This window comes from Schistocerca americana, chromosome 2 (genome assembly GCF_021461395.2).
Source record: "Schistocerca americana isolate TAMUIC-IGC-003095 chromosome 2, iqSchAmer2.1, whole genome shotgun sequence".
Lineage (NCBI taxonomy): Eukaryota > Metazoa > Arthropoda > Insecta > Orthoptera > Acrididae > Schistocerca > Schistocerca americana.
Window position 1 is genome coordinate 344,976,321 of NC_060120.1, and position 17,373 is coordinate 344,993,693.

Sequence of the window (17,373 nt, forward strand, 5' to 3'; positions counted from 1 at the left end):
AAGAGAGGACAGGATCAGGATGATTGGAAGTAGAATATTGGGTAAAATTGACGGGCAGTGTGCTCCGTATCTTCTTACATAGCCATCAGCTGCGTTGGACAGTTAAGTGCTCGCAACAGCCTCTTCATAACCACTTAAATCTGTGATCATGTACTCGGCAGCTGTTCCACGAAATAGAAAATGGTGTCACTCATGTATTATTGCTTCCACTGTTGGTTGTTATGCAGCACTGAGGACATTACCTCTATGACGATTCACGACATTTGGTGTCATACTTATTCCAATTACCTTAGTAATACTTCCCTAGTAACCACTAGCTGCACAATCATCACACGTCTTCTCTAAATCAGTTGTTTGCTTCACCGTTAAGTTCTCCTTGGCCAGCGCAGATTTACTTCATGGTTAATTCGTAGGTTATGCACATATTCAGTTCGACGTAAGGAGATATAGCGTTGTGTCTTTCTAACGTAAAACTTGCCGCAAAGAATGCGATATGCCATAAATGTATGGAGCTCTAGGTTATTTTTCCTGCTGGTCGAAGAATTTTGTTAAAGTTACAGATCGTCGGAAGATGGGTCTGTAACCATTGTTGTCGAGAGCTCGGCCGCTACCTGTGGAGGCTGCGCCTGCACATGGTAGTAACGCAATTCCTTGGCCTCATTCTTCATTCTTGTTCATACGCATTGTCGCAGTCAGCGTCTCCATAATAGCTCCTCTCCTATAGTCATTGGAAACAAGGGTCTTTTCCAGCAGAAGAGAGTGTCAATCTTTCGAACCTTCGTGACACACTGCGAATCGAGGCGGCATTAAGTTTCATAACATTTTGTTCCATTGCTGCGCTTCAAGAACTTACAGAATTCAGGAACAATCAAAAACAGAGTCATTCCTATGAGTATGAAAGCCATTGGTATTAGTTGATAACGAAAATTCTTATGAACGACAGAGGAAATGTATAGCTTTGGAGGATAATGACGCGGGAAAGCAGCATCGGAGTCCCTGTATCAAACCAGCTTCGACAACATTAGCAATGCATAGAGTTACTGGCACACCTGTTAAGCGGACATCCAAAAATTAGATTCATAAGACTGAGGTGCATGCACAGATACTTTGCAGACCAGTCCTCAAACCAGCCACACACCACCAGTACGTCCTGACCAATATGTGCGTTGATCCAGTGATACCCTTCATTTCCCAGGTCTGAACTTGGCGGTTTATAAGCCACACAGTAACACTTACGAGCCGTTTGAGCATAGGGTTGTATGCTAGCTTGACTAACGACTCACTCATCCGTATTTGAGGACACCACAGTAACTGTCAGCACAGCAAACAGAGTTAAGTATCAGGACCGTCCAGAGCCATTTGCTTCCCTTCAGGAAGCATGTATGTTGCAGTTGATTAGTTGGACATACGAACTATCGGTTTTCATTGGAAAAGATGTTTATTTTAGAGGGTACTGATATTCAAGTTTCCTTTAAACAGAAACCGACGTGACATCCCGAAGAAAAGCTTTGCTATTACAGCGTTTGTTCACTCATTTGCGGTACTGAACAGTCTCAAGGCTGTTGAAGACCTATCTGCCGAAACCCAATGAACGCAGCAATGTGCCACCGAAAATGGTCATGGTCACGTGATAATTCCTACTACTACTACTGCTACTACTACTACTTAGAACAAATGTATTAGCTTCTCGAGACACTGTTGGTATCTTTCAAAAAGAGAATCCATAAATTTGTCGCGAAGTGGTAAAATAAATTGTAACTGATATACGAAGCATGAATTTATTTACTCAGGAATTAAATAAAACAAATGTTAAAAGGAAAGCATTCCTTCTCAATAAGGTACGCACAAATGTGAAGTATGAGTTAAAGCACCTCACGTATTTTCACTTGCAATTTTGAATACAGTTAAAATTTGAAAGTGACTATTTTTAAATATTTATTTTGGCCCAGATCGTAAGCTTGAACGTGACTGAATATTATGAAGTAAATTACACCTTAAATTTTTATTACACTGACCACGAACCCACGTTTTAACCACTCGACAAACGTGTTACATCACTGCACAAATAATGTTTCCAGTCGTCGCCTTAACAATAACATAAGCACCGTTAGCACCATTACACACAGTGAAAATCGTAGTCATAAGCCGACCAGGAGTGGCCACCAGTACAACTTGTAGCCACAGGTCCGTCCCAAAGTCTCCATCAATACGTGTCTTCTTCAGTGCATGTCGTAAACCGACGTGTCCGCATTAGCGGAAGTCTGTGTCAGAATTCCCAGTCGATGTGTCACAGCCGAACAGCAAGTCAGTCGGGCTGTTCTCCTTACAAACCTTGTGACAGTATTTTCGGAAAGACAAAGCACGCGTCTGTGCCAAACTAGTGCCACAGTTTCCACTATTTTTCAGGTTCGAGTGATAGTACGACCAGCGATGGATATTTAATATATAAGTGTAGCTTAATTCTCATATAACTTTGTATTCCAGAGTACACAATATGAAATGATTGGTAAAAAAATGAGACTTGAGAATAACTTCATGGTGTATGCCGAGTTTGAGATATATCTGTACATATTATCGCTCAAAGAGATAGCCTTGTCCCAATTCCTTTCATCTTCCTCTCTCATCATTTTACTGCTACAGTATCAGCGCTTAATGTTTTCTTTACGTCCGCAAATTACGAACATAGTTATTTCACCTCAATACAGAATGCGTATGGTAACGTACATATAATTCGTTATTCTTTCCGAAAACGTAGAGTTGTATTATTTTTCTCACCTTAGCCACGAAATAGTTAATTGCGAACTGTTTCGAAACACTGAAGTTATTTTCTTGAATTTACTGTCTGGCATGTTTAGCAGTTTTAAGTTTCGACGAAATGAATTCGAGTGATATCTTATCAACACACACTCACACACACACACACACACACACACACACACACAGAGAGAGAGAGAGAGAGAGAGAGAGAGAGAGAGAGAGAGAGAGAGAGAATACATTTACATGCACCAAAAGCAGTTACAAAATTATGGTGGAAGTATGGGGACAAAATTAAATCAATGTCACATGGTGCAATGAGGTACGGCAATAACGATCTGAAATTAAAGACGAATTTATGACGAAGGAAATGTTCCCAAGGCGTTTTTAGTACTTCCCGCCCATGTCGTATCATTAGAGAAGGAACACATGTCCCGACGTATTACGGAAAAACGGTCATCAGTATCCAGTTAGCCCAGATATTCGCATTTACTATTTTAGTGGCCACGGGGAGATCCTGCAAGTTCAGAATTACCACGGCTTTTACCAAGTTCGAACTCGTGCTTTCTCTGAAAATATGAATTAATAACGGAACGAAGCTGCAGTACCGTTGTGTGCAAGTGCATCGCCAGTAATTATGCCGCTGTCGATAGTATGTAAGTGTCTCTTTCCTTCTCACTACGCTTTTTTCCTACTTATTCTACAACCAAAGAAATCATCTCAGTGGCCCCCTTTCACTGTAGCATGTGTGGACCTCGTTTCCACTCTTAAAAGTAGTTTTTCCGAGCTAAACACCCAAGGTAGTTATTGTGTAGTACTAACATGTTTATAATATTAGTAGATTTGTAAGTACAGATAACCGTGCACATAGTTCATAGCACAGAACAACTGCAGAGATAATTAATAGGTGGCGCACTTCAGATTTGAGCACGAGCTACGGCGAGATTCTCTGGAGATCTGCAGCCTACAGCTGCTACTGGAAATACGTATAGAAGGAAGAAAGAAATTTAAAATTGCTTTACCAAACTGAATTACCTCCAGAAAAATTCGAAGTATGAATTACGACGTTACATATGACAAAGGGAATCACATATCTGCTTAAATAACTAGGCTCCTGCTACAATGGGTTGTTATTTCTAACTATACTAGGAAGCTATATTGCTTTCACAGAGAGGAAGTGCCACTTACCCTTGAACAATAGCCAGGGAGACAAAGTCTCCTGTCCCATCCTCTTTCTGCTGGTTGTAGAGCAGAAGTCCGTCGTTCGCGTACGTGATGAATTCTATTTCAATATTCAGTTTGTTGTGTGCTTTGAGGCGCTTCATCTCGATATAAGCCTGCCCATCAAATGACGGGACTTGATAAACTGAAATAAAACACAGTTAGAATAAAGTAGCCGTACGTTAACTGTCAGACAAATGAAAAGTAGAGCAGATCAGGGTAACACATGAGAAAATTCATCAAAGTAGTTGCTCTATTTCACATTGATGTATAATCTTCGAACGCCGTATAAAAAATAGATTATAAATGTTGCTAGCAAACAACCAATATTCGATATACTTTATTTCGATAGCAAATTGTGACGCAGCTAACAAGGTGCGGCCGGACCATGGGTACCACCTATATCGACAAGCTTCGGCGTATTAGTCGTTCGCTATTCGAAAGTAATTCATGGAACAGAGCTAAAATGAATTACGTTTCGGACCTGGTGCATTTTTTTAATGAGTCATCAGTCTTCTGAGTGGTTTGATGCGACACGCCACGAATTCGTCTCCTGTGCCAACCTGTATATCTCGGAGGAGCATTTGCAACCTACGTTCACATATATTTTCTGGATGTATTCCAATCTCTGTCTTCCTCTACAGTTGCACTCTCTACGGCTCCCTCTAGTAACATGGAAATTAATCCCTGATGTCTCAACTGATGTCCTACAATCCTGCCCCATCTTCTTGTCAGTGTTTTTGATATGTTCCTTTCCTCACCGATTCTGCGGGGAACCTCCTCATTCCTTACGTGTCCACCTGATATTCAACATTCTTCTATAGCACCACATCTCAAATGCTTCGATTATCTTCTTTTCCGATTTTCCCGCAGTCCATGTTCCGCTACCACACAATGCTGGGCTCAAAACGCACTTTCTCAGAAACATCTGCCTCAAATTAAGGTCTACGTTTGATACTAATAGACGTCTGTTGGCCAGGAATGCCCTTTTTGCCAGTGCCAGTCTGTTTTTTATGTCTTATTTGTTTCGTCCGTCATGGGTTACTTTGATACCTACATAGAAGACTTTATTAACTTCATCTACTTCGTGGTCACCAGTCCAGATGTTTAGTTTCTTATTGTTCTCATTTCTGCCATTTCTCATTACTTTTATCTTTATTCGATTTACTCTCAGTCCATATTTTAGACTGTGATTCTTCTTCACTGTCACTGATGATAGGAGTGCCATCGGGTCATCTTGATATACTTTCGCCTTGAAACTTAGTTTTATTTCCGTCATGCTTCTTTGATGTAGAGATTGAACAGTAGGGGCGAAAGGCTACGTTCCTATTATACACCCTTTTTAATCCGAGAACTTCGTACTAGGTCATCCATTCCTACTGTTTCCTCTTGGTTCTTGCGTATAGTGTACATTATCCGCCTCTCGCTGTAGCTTACCCTATTTTTCTCAGAATTTCGAACATCTGTCACAATTTTACGTTGGCGAACGCTTTTTTCTGGTCGACAGATATGATGAACGTGTTTTGATTTTTTTTGTTTTGCTTCCATGATCAACCGCGACGTCAGAATGCCCTCTATGGTGCCTTATCTTTCCTAAAGTAAAACTTATTGCCGTTTAACACATCCTCAGTTGTTTTTTCCGTTATTCTATATATGATTCTTGTCATCAACCTGGACGCACGAGATGTTAAGGTGATTGTAGGATAACTCTCACAGTTGTCTGTCTTGTAGTCTTCGGAATTGTGTGGATGCTATTTTTCCGAAAGTCAGATGGTTTATCGCCAGACTCATACAACCTGCATACTAAAGCGAATAGTCGTTTTGTTGCCACTTCCCCCAATGATATTAGAAATTCTGGTGGAATGTTGTCTATCTCTTCTGCCTTATTCGATTTTAGGTTTTCCAGAGCTCTTTTAAATTCTAATTCCAATAATGGCTCCTCTGTGTCTTCTATGTCGACTCCTGCTTCTTCTTCTAGTACATCACTCAAGTCCTCCCCCTCATAGAGACCTTCAATGTATTCTTTCCACCTGTCCTCTCTCTCCTCTGCACTTAACAATGGAATTCCCATTGCCTTCTTCATGTTACTGCCCCTGCTTTTAATTTCACCGAAGACTGTTTTAAATTTTCTGTATGTACCGGCAGCCCGTCCGACAATCATTTCTTTTTCGATTTCTTCACATTTTTCACGCAGCCATTATGCCTTAGCTTACTATTTATTTCATTCTTAAGTGACTTTTATTTCTGTGCCCCGAATTTCCTTGAACATTTTTGTACTTCCTTCTCTCATCGATCAGCTGAAGTATTTATGTTACCCATGGTTCCTTCGCAGTTACCTTCCTTGCATAAACAGTTTTCTTTTCAACTTTAGTGACTGCCCTTTTTTAGAGACAACCACTGCTCATCAACTGGACTTCCATCCGAGCTACTCCTTATCGCAATATTTATAGCGTCAGAGAACGTCAAGCGTACCTCTTCATTTTTTAGCATTTTTGTATCCCACATCTTTGCGCATTGACTCTTTCTAACTAATCTCTTTATCTTCAGCCTACTACTAAATTGTGATCTGGATCTATATCTGCTCCTGCGTACGCCATACAATGCAGTAACTGATTTCTTACTCTCTGCCTGACCATGATGTAATCTAACTGAAATAATCCCGCATCTCGCAGCCCTCTCTAAGTATACCTCCTCCTACTGTGGTTCTTGAACAGAGTATTCACTATTAATATGGAGATGAAATAGAACACTTAAATCCAAGGAAATTTTGTTTCGCAAGCTAATAGTCTGCAAGTAATCTGAGTATTAATGACTTGCAAGTGTTGCATGTTTGAGGAGCAGTGTACAAGTCGCGAAGGGCTTAAATTTAGGTCAGTGTCACCGTATGAGCCAGTGTATTCGAATAACGCTTGTAACACTATTGACGAAATGATACTACGTTTGTGACAAAGGTCAGAATGTATACCACTGAAGAACTTCATCAAGAACTTAAAAAACTGCCATACACTTCTACGCAATCAGGTGGCAATACCAATATTTCATACATTTTTATTCTAGACATTCATGACATTAAATGTTCTTAGTATCAGCTGCGTGTTGGGCGAGAAATATGTGCATGGAAGAAAATGGCCTATATCCAGTGTGATTGTTGTAGAGGGCAGCTTTACTTTCCCTTATTATACGATACCATCAATAACTGCTCAACACAATAAACATATATATGCGACATTATACACATATGGCATTAATGTTTCTAGATGTAAGGGGATTACAGTTTGTAGGATATCGTTGCCACACGATTGTCTTTTTAGGATAGTATGGGGGAGTGTTGTATTTTGGTTCACTTTTCTGAATGTTGCCTCCAGCCAGCCCTGTGACAGTACTTTAATGAATTTGCTTATTATGTTTTAAAATGACAGAATATGTGCTGAAGTATTTCGCTGAAATTTAAAAAAAATTACTCTGGTAAAGTCAGATTTATCCAAATGTGAAAAACTGTTCCAAGATACAGCATGGTCATGTACCTTGGAACAAATATTCCACTCAATTTTAGAAGTATTGCAGTCGAGTAAATCTTTTCAATACTTAATCAATAGTCTGTGTGTTACACTATTATTACACAAGGGCTATTCGGTAAGGATGTGTCTATCGATTGCGAAATGGGAACCGCAGTGAAACTCTGATGACGTTCTGCGTAGATGTGTTGGAAGGTGCCTCCAGTATGCCCGTCGATCGCATCACGTCTCTGTTTCCAGTTCTGTGAGCACGTGAAGATGCCTATACAAATAGCGTCTGCGGTCAAGAACGAGCACCTGTTAGAGATTTCGTCTGATTTCATGCAGGCTACGCTACTGCCATACGTTTCCTTCTTCACGACAATTCTCGACCACGCACTGCATGGGAAATCGGAACGCTCCTGCAACTTTTCCATGGGAGTGTTTGATCCCCCACCATACAGCCCGGACGTGGCTCCCTCTGATGTTCATGTCTGCTCACGTGAACCGGTTAATATGAAGACAACATTTTGGCAAGTTACAGATCAGCGTAGAAAATTGGCAGAGAGCACAGGTGGTTGCCTTCTATGGCGAGTGAATCTGAAAGTTGGTACAACGCTACGACAGATGTCTAAGCTGGAGTGGCAACTACGTAGAGAAGCAGCTGGAATGTGTTTCTAACTGCTGCAGATTGAAGATTTTTGTTTTCCACTGTGATTTCCATTTCGCGACCTATCGGGCCCTACTTTCCGAATAGCCCTCGTAATATACACCAGTAACCAGTAAGTGAAATCAGATGAAGAAGAAGTCTTATCAAACACCAGTTACAAACTACGAACATTCTGAAATAGAAGCTGCTGGCTACGAACTGTTTAAAGACTGGGAAAATCGTTAGGAAATAAAAGAAATCAGGTCATTTGGCAATATCACATGTTCCATGGCAAAACAGCTTCCGTTTCGAAGTGTACGACTGGCAAGGAATGGCATAACTGTACGCACAATACGTAACTACTTTTAAAAATACACGGAATTTTACTCAAAATAAACTTTCGTAAATCAAGAATTAACCGTTTCCTTCGAACACTTTAAATATATTTTAGAACATTTAAAAAGGTAGAACTCGTAATAGCTAAAAACGTTGCACAAAGCACAACCTCATGTCTCACACCAAATAAAAAAATAAAAAAAATTTAGAAAAGCAGCAGGAAACTTGCTTACGGCGTTTGCCAGAGCACATTCCTTTACGTGATGCTGAAACGAGTCATTAGATCGAAACACCGGGCGGGAAACATTGTCTGCTCCTGGGTACACTTTCTCTCAGATATAAAGCTCTCTCTTACTTTATAGACCACTACTAGCTAGTTTCGAGTGTTGCTCATTGTTAGGTGCTTAATAAATTTTATGAAATTATTCATAATACTGTCACTGACCTCAGCTAATTCCTACACGACAGCCGGCCGCTGTGGGCGAGCGGTTCTAGGCGCTTCAGTCCGGAACCGCACTGCTGCTACAGTCGCAGGATAGAATCCTGCCTCGGTCATGGATGTGTGTGCTGTCCTTAGGTTAGTTAGGTTTAAATAGTTCTATGTCTAGGGGACTGATGACCTCAGATGTTAAGTCCAATTGAGGTTACAGCCATTTGAATCTTTTGAACCCCACACGACTTGGATAAATCTCAACTGTGGTTAATAACTATAGGAAAAACAATATGGTGGAGACGATGACATTGTAATAATTTAGCGAAGCTATGGCGCCCACCAAGAAGAAGTCAATCGCAAATCTAGCAAAATTTGACAGCATTACACATCACAAGACTCACATATAGACATTTCGTCAATGGTGCGTTATCTTAAGTGCTGCAAGTCAAAGGGAAGTCAGGCCGAAAATACCAGTGTCTCTAGTATGCCAGTGTCTCTAGTATGCCCGTTGGATAATGTGCAACGCCGCTTCCTGATGTTTTAAATGACGATGTTTTAAAAGAATAAAACAGTACACTTATGCAGATGTGGCACAATACGCGTACAGCAGCTGCAAAGATGGATTTTGGAATACCTCAAGTAATTATACAGCAACTACGTAAATCATGGCCACACAAATGAAGAATTTACGTATTACTACCGATTCGTTATTTAACAGTAAGTGTGAAATTGTTGTTGTTGTGGTCTTCAGTCCTGAGACTGGTTTGATGCAGCTCTCCACGCTACCCTATCCTGTGCAAGCCTCATCATCTCCCAGCAACTACCGCAACCTACATCCATTACTATTTTTTAAATTTTTTTGTCTATAGTTCAGTTAGTGCGAAATTTTGTCTGCTGTATTATTCGCCCTTGAAAATGACCGCTGCAAAGACCGTCTAAATGTGGATTTTCTTGCCTTTTAATATTTCATAATACGCTGCCTAACACAAAGAATGACTTTATTGAAAAACGTATCAGAATTGTGAGCAATCCCCACTCGAAGAAATATCCAATCAAGTGCAGTTGGAGTGGAGGGACTCTAGCTGCTATGTTGGAGAATGGGCACCACTATTTCAACGGCGTATGTAACAGATCGGCGTGTCACGAGATCAGCCTGTCATGAGATCCTGTACAAGCTTGGCAGCCGAGCACCCGGTGGGAATCGTGTGCGGTTATCAGCGTAATTAATCGCAGCCACATCGACGGCGCGCTTCGCTTTTCCGACGTCGTCGGGCCGCCGTACTTTCCACGAACCCCCGGTCAAGCGCCTGGCTGTGAGTATATCGATTCTGGGATGACCGCAGCCACAGGTTCGATTTCCGTGGTGATGACAGGGGCATCATCGAATATGGCCGGTACAGTGTCTCACCATTTCAATGCCGGACAACAGAAACAGGTGAGCAGCCACAACCTGCAGAACCAACTCATTGTTCACCACTGTTCTATGTGATATTTGAACTTATGAAACGCGGCCTTATGTGATAAATTTTCTTTTAAAATACCTGTGTACGAACTACCGGGTGGTTATAATTAAAGTGCAGGTGTTCACAGAACACCAATGTAGGCTGTAATTATCGTATGGCAACAAAACTTGATAGATATTGTAATACGTTAATGCAGAACCGATTTACGCTGCAAATAAATAAATAAATAAATAACAATAAAAAAAATCAAGTTTTGGCCCCCAGGTGCAAATTTGAAGCTGTGAATAAATGAAACACGTATGGAAAAGTTTTCTTATGTAACGGATTAGGAATCGGAGTTGGGCAGAATAGGACAAACAAATGAGAAAGGCATAATGTTGGTTTTACTATTAACCACAGCTTACACAATTTCTTGAATATGAGCACTGGAGACGTCAACAATAGGCTGTACAGCGCCAGATTCGCACCTGATGGCAAAACTTGGAACTAGTTTCTTACAAGGGAACCTCCCCATCGCAACCCCCTCAGATTTAGTTATAAGTTGGCACAGTGGATAGGCCTTGAAAAACTGAACACAGATCAATCGAGAAAACAGGAAGAAGTTGTGTGGAACTATGAAAAAATAAGCAAAATATATAAACTGCTTAGTTGATGCGCAAGATATTCAACATCAGGGACACACTGAACTCAGGAGCGCAGTGGCCCCGTGGTAAGCGTGAGCAACTGCGAAGCGAGAGGTCCTTGGTTTAAGTCTTCCCTCGAGTGAAAAGTTTAATTTTTTATCTTCAGTTTATGTGACAAACTGTTACGTTTCCATCACTTTTTTGGGAGTGATTATCACATCCACAAGAAAACCTAAATCGGGCAAGGTAGAAGAATCTTTTTACCCATTCGCCAAGTGACAAGTTATGTGGGTCGACAACATATTCCTGTCATGTGACGGACATGCCGTCGCCACTGTCGTATAGAATGTATCAGACGTGTTTTCCTGTGGAGGAATCGGTTGACCTATGACTTTGCGATCAAATGTTTTCGGTTCCCATTGGAGATGCACGTCCTTTCGTCTACTAATCGCACGGTTTTGCTGTGCGGTCGCAATACACAGACGCTAAACTTATTACAGTGAACAGAAACGTCAATGAACGAACGGACAGATCATAACTTTGCGAAAATAAAGAAAGTAAACTTTTCACTCGAGGAAAGACTTGAACCAAGGACCTCTCGATCCGCAGCTGCTCACGCTAACCACGGGACCATGGCGCTCTTCAGCACGGGATATTCTTGATATTGCATATCTTGCGCGTGGACTACTCAGTTTGTATATTTTGCTTATTATTTCATAGTTCCGCACAACTTCTTCCTGTTTTCTCGATCGATCTGTGTTCAGTTTTTCAAGGCCTATCTACTGTGCAAGCTTATAACTAAATCTGAGGGGGATGCGATGAGGAGGTTACCCTTGTTAGAGCACAAATCTGTTCGGCCTTAACGCATGTCCACCAAGTTTCGCTACCATACAATAATTACACCCCGCACTGGACCTCCTTGATTACTTGTAGTTTAATTATAACCACTCGGTAGATCAATATTTCTTATTAAAGATCGTGGCAGCTCGTAACCACACATTCTTAGTTATCCTGCAAACAAATCATTTGCGGATTCCTTTTTACTGCAACGTTATTTCTTCTACTGGACTACTGTGTAACCCGTATCATTTGGCGCACTTCATTACGATACACAATTTTATACTCTGAAATTCACTGTACGATGCATGGTGGATGATATTTCGTAACAGTATTAGCTACCCTATGTCCTATTCCAGGCACCATATTACATCTGCCACCGTGAGTTCTCACGATGCCTATGTGAAAAATACGATAATGGCCAAATGGTTCAAATGGCTCTGGGCACTATGGGACTTAACTTCTGAGGTCATCAGTCCCCTAGAACTTATAACTACTTAAACCTAACTAACCTGCCGGCCGCGTGGTGGCCGAGCGGTTCTGGCGCTACAGTCTGGAACCGCGCGACCGCTACGATCGCAGGTTCGAATCCTGCCTCGGGCATGGATGTGTGTGTTGTCCTTAGGTTAGTTAGGTTTAAGTAGTTCTAAGTTCTAGGGGACTTATGACCTCAGCAGTTGAGTCCCATAGCGCTCAGAGCCATTTGAACCTAACTAACCTAAGGACATCACACACATCCATGCCCGAGGCAGGATTCGAACTTGCGACCGTAGCGGTCGCGCGGTTCCAGACTGTAGAGCCTAGAACTGCTCGGCCACCCCGGCCGGCCACGATAATGGCCACAGAATGGTCGTGCAATCTGTTTCGAATAAAAGAATTCTTTATGTACCCAACATTATTTCGCGAGTTCTACGAAGTCATTTTTGAATGATTCTTATTTACACCCTCCGAGTATCTCTGTTACCATTTTATTACGGATGTATATTGCGCCAACTGCAGTGTATTTCTCCAGTGCCTATTGCGAAGCCTAACTGAGAAACATCCTTAGCACTAGAACTAGAGCGATGCAGCGCAGCTCCCAAAACTCTTTTAAGAAATCCAGATGTTCCATTCGCATTCATTCCTATTTTCTGTAATCGTCTCATTTTGCATCGCTTATTGTGTTACTCTTAACTACGCAGTCCAATCACATTAAGGGGAGGTTTACTATCTTTGGTCCGAAAGAAGCATGTTTGTTGAGAATTTTTTTTCGGGATGTGTTATAGATATCAATGTCAAATTTGGTCAAAATATTTATTGATATTTCCTCTACAAACTGGAATTTTTTGGACCGGAAATGTCGAAGAGCAAAGGCGGAAATGCCGTCGGAACGAAACAAATTTCGATATAGACTTCCGCACGCGATATGTCACAGGTCAGCTGGCTCGTCTGAAATCAAAACTGAGTTGACCTTAGCGAAGTATATAAGATTCTTTAGGTGTTGTACCTCGCTGAAGTTATTTGTATCATAGGAAACCAAATGGCGACATTTGAATAAAAAAAATAGGGCTTTTTACTCGATTTTTCTACTTCGTCGGTCAAGTAAAAATATTTATAGTTGATGGATGGGAATAAAAGTGGTACAACTCCTAGACAATTTAGTTAGCTTCGTCGGAAACAAAGAATCATGCCAATCGGTTCAGTAGATTTGAAATTACCATACCGAGCGATAAAAGAAACGTCACTTCGAGAAAAACGCGTTTAATGTTTTGACTACATATACATGCAATATTATGCAACGTACGTTCAATCTGCTATTCCGGGTCCATAAACTAGTCCTCCCTCTTCCTCATAGAGGGCGTTCTGCTCGATCTGGGTCGTCCTGCGCTGCTCCAGAGCCGCTCGTACGGCCGGTGACAAGCAGTTTTCGGCCGCTTGAATCCGGTGGTCGTCCGAATGCTTGGTGAACTGCGTCGAATAGAGTCCCAGGGTGACGTCCATCGTTGTCATGGTCTTCAGAGTTGCTGAATACACGTCGTTGAAGCTTCTCACTGCCAGGAAAATCGCAGTCTCCACAGTCTTCGCACCAGAATGCAAATACTTGGGGACTAACTTCCAAACACACGCGTTTAAACTTTCATTTTAATTTTGTGTGTTTCCTCCCAATCACCTGTGCAATACCTCGTCCTCCGAAAGAAAAACACTGGTGCGTGAAAAAGCCCGATGCATGCAGGTGCATTTTTTTGTTCAACTGCGAATATCAAACATTTCCGTTCCGTTTTCGGAACAACCGTTTCAGGGGTGGATTCTAAACACTTTTATGGGTCCAAAAATGCAATTAAAAAATCGACTTTTTGAACCAAACGATTGTAAACCTCCCCTTAGAGCGACCATCGACTTGTCAACGTGCAATAACCACCCACAGCCGACAGGAGGCAGCACTAGCAGGTATAAAGCGTGTCGGGGAGACGCGGAAAATAGAGCAGTCGGTGTCGCAAAACGGGAACAGAAGTCCTAAAGGAATGATCACTGATTTTCGAGCCAAGGGTGGAAGCATTTCCGAAACGGCTAAGTCTGTAAATTGTTCACATGCCGCCGTGGTTGAAACATATCGTGCACGGCAAAAGGACACTACTGAAAACTGGTACCGAGGCAATTGCGGTACACCATGATCCATAGATGACATGGCTAGACAACGACTGCGATACGCGTATAGGCGAACAAACGGCAAATGTCGAGCAACTTAACCGCTGAGATGAACTAAAGGGCTGCCAACTGTATCTCGTCAGCAATCTTTCAGTGAACGCTCCTGCTTATGGGCCTCCGCCGCAAGTGCCTCGTTCATGCACCCATGCTAGCTGTTGTTCTTCGGCGACGAATCTGGTATTTGAAACTCAACACCGCAGGTGTACGTCCACTGAGTGACGACAGGTGGCCATTTCAGATGAGTCACGTTTAATGATCCATCGGGCAGATGGCCATTGGCGTGTACGGCGTGAAACGTCTGAAAGTAAACACTATGTAACGGTTTTGGTATGGGGAATGTTTTCAAGAGATTCCCTGGGTCATCTCGTTTCCTGGAAGGCAGAGTGGATCAACAAAAGTATGCATCTATTATTTCGGAATGTCCTGCACTACATGCAATTTGTTTTTGGTCGGCACAGTGACATCTACCAGCAGGGAGATGCAACGCTTCACACAGTTCGCAGTGTAAGTCCTTAGTTCCAAGAGCACCAGTATGATCTTCCGTACCCCCATTTCCAACAAACTCCCGGATTTAAACCTAATAGAGAGTCTTTGGAACTTCCTCGAGCGGGCTGTTTGCGCCATGCATCCTTAGCCGAGAAACTCAACATAGCTGGCCACAGCGCACGAGTAGGTATCTCCCAGAACCTCACCGACCCTCTTCCTGCGCGTCTCGCAACGGCCCGCGTATACCCAAACTGATAGACAGTTCCCAGAATGAGATTTTCACTCTGCAGCGGAGTGTGCGCTGATATGAAACTTCCTGGCAGGTTAAAACTGTGTGCCGGATCGAGACTCTAACTCGGGACCATTGCATTTCGCGGGCAAGTGCTCTACCATCTTAGCTGCCCAAGCACGGCTCACGCCCCGTCCTCACAGCTTTACTTTCGCAATATCCTATCTTTCAGGAGTGCTAGTCCTGCAATGTTCGCAGGTCACCTTCTGTAAGGTTTGGGACGTAGAAGACGAGGTATTGGTGGAAGTAAAGCTGTGAGGACAGGGCGTGAGTCGTGCTCGGGTAGCTCAGATGGCACCGGCACGGTAGCTCAGCGTGTTCGATCAGAGGGTTAGCTGCACTCTGTAATAAAAAAACTGAGTTAATCGATCAACAACGAACTTAAACGGATGTCTTACGACGTCCCCCCCCCCTCCCCGTGTAGATGCAAAAAAAAAAAAAATAAAAAAATAAAAAAAAAAAAAAATAAAGGATAGTAGAGCACTTGCCCGCGAAAGGAAAAGGTCCAGAGTTCGAGTCTCGGTCCGGCACACAGTTTTAATCTGTCAGGAAGTTCGAAAGACAGTTGCCATTAATGGAAACGAAGTGAAAATTTTTTCCTATTCTTTCGCCGTTGAAGATATCGATCGTTCAACGACAATCCTTTCCTCGAGACAGCTGCATCATTAGCGAAGACACTTACAGTGCTTCAGGTTGTTCACGTAAATCATCTTACGTCACAGAGAGTGCCAGTGTCATATGGACACCAAATTTGACACTGGATAAATGAAAAACAAGACCACATAGGTTGATGAATCCGAGTCAACAATAGTACAAGCCGAACTACATGAAGCGATACACCACACTTCCAAATAGCACAAAATTTTTTGTATGTTGTGGAGATTCTCTGCCTGTCCAGAACTTTCTGCGACTGATTTTATTCCCAGCGCATAAGCTACGTCAGCACAGTAACTACGATATCAACTTGAACTAACAGCTGTAAACAACAGACGTGCATTCAGTTGTTAGCGGGTAGTGTTAAGTAGTGGGTTCGCAGACATGTGTCAACGTTGTTGTTTTACAAATCGCAGTGGAGTAACAGCTCTAAATCAATGTTTTGATGAAGAGACCTGAAAACAGACAAGTGGATGTCTGCTGCGACTTAATTGGAAAACAAACTGTAGGCAATGCTTAGCTGGAAAAATTCTTAATTAGTGACGAGATTTGGCGCTATCAATACGAAATTACCACAAAACAAAAATGTGCAGAAAATCATATGAAGGGCCAACGCTTCAGCAAGATAACTGACATAAACCAATGTGCCACGTGTTTTGAACAATATTCCAAAGAAAGATTTTTCTGACAGTTTGACATGGTTGTTCGAAGGCTCTGTGCGTTGTACTCAGACAGGGAGAGGGGTACTAAGTGGAAAATCTGAATCATTAAAACCGGCATCTTAACTTTTCTTTATTTCATATTAATCAAGTCTTGACTGAAGGAGTGTTCCCGGGTGGAACATTTTTACTTTACTATAATACGCTATTTGATACGTGTGTCACGGTCTCTCACCTGCGAACGATACAGGAACCTACTGTATATTCACATGCATTTGTTTAATCCGACACAACACCTCTCAGGCGATCTGCATATTCAGCATGACAACGCACTGCACTATCGTTTCCTAACTGAGTCACAGTCACCAGCATTTCAGTCACATTGAACACACTGAAGACAATTAGGATAATGTGTGTACCTAAAACTTGTCTTTCACTAATATCAGTACGTTTTGGATGCTAGTTGAGGGACAAGGGAACACGATAATTGCACTTTTCCTGTGTGCGTACAGTCCATTTCACGAACCGTCGCCACTGTGATATGTGCTAGAGAGAGTTCTGTATGCATCTGAGCCATGTATCTAACTCAATTCCTCGTGAACGTGTTCACCTCTGAGTTTTTAATCACCTCCTCAAGCCATCACGGTCAGAATTAAGCACAAACCGTGAGAAAGAATCAAAACCTAAGAAGTAACAATAAGGAATGGCGTCTAGACTAGTGGAACAAATTTCGAAGTTCTACTCTCGATCACATTCTGAGACCATGTATCTCAAATATTTGGCAGTTGTA

The 17,373-nt window shown here is 42.1% G+C and overlaps 1 protein-coding gene across 1 annotated transcript in view; it reads right to left on the reverse strand.

Moving 5' to 3' along the window:
• LOC124594003 (agrin-like) overlaps positions 1–17,373 on the reverse strand; it is a 197,689-nt gene that overhangs the window by 52,637 nt on the left and 127,679 nt on the right. The window contains exon 6 of the mRNA XM_047132354.1: positions 3,943–4,120. Within this exon, the coding sequence (XP_046988310.1) occupies positions 3,943–4,120 (178 nt within the window). The remainder of the gene's footprint in view (positions 1–3,942; positions 4,121–17,373) is intronic.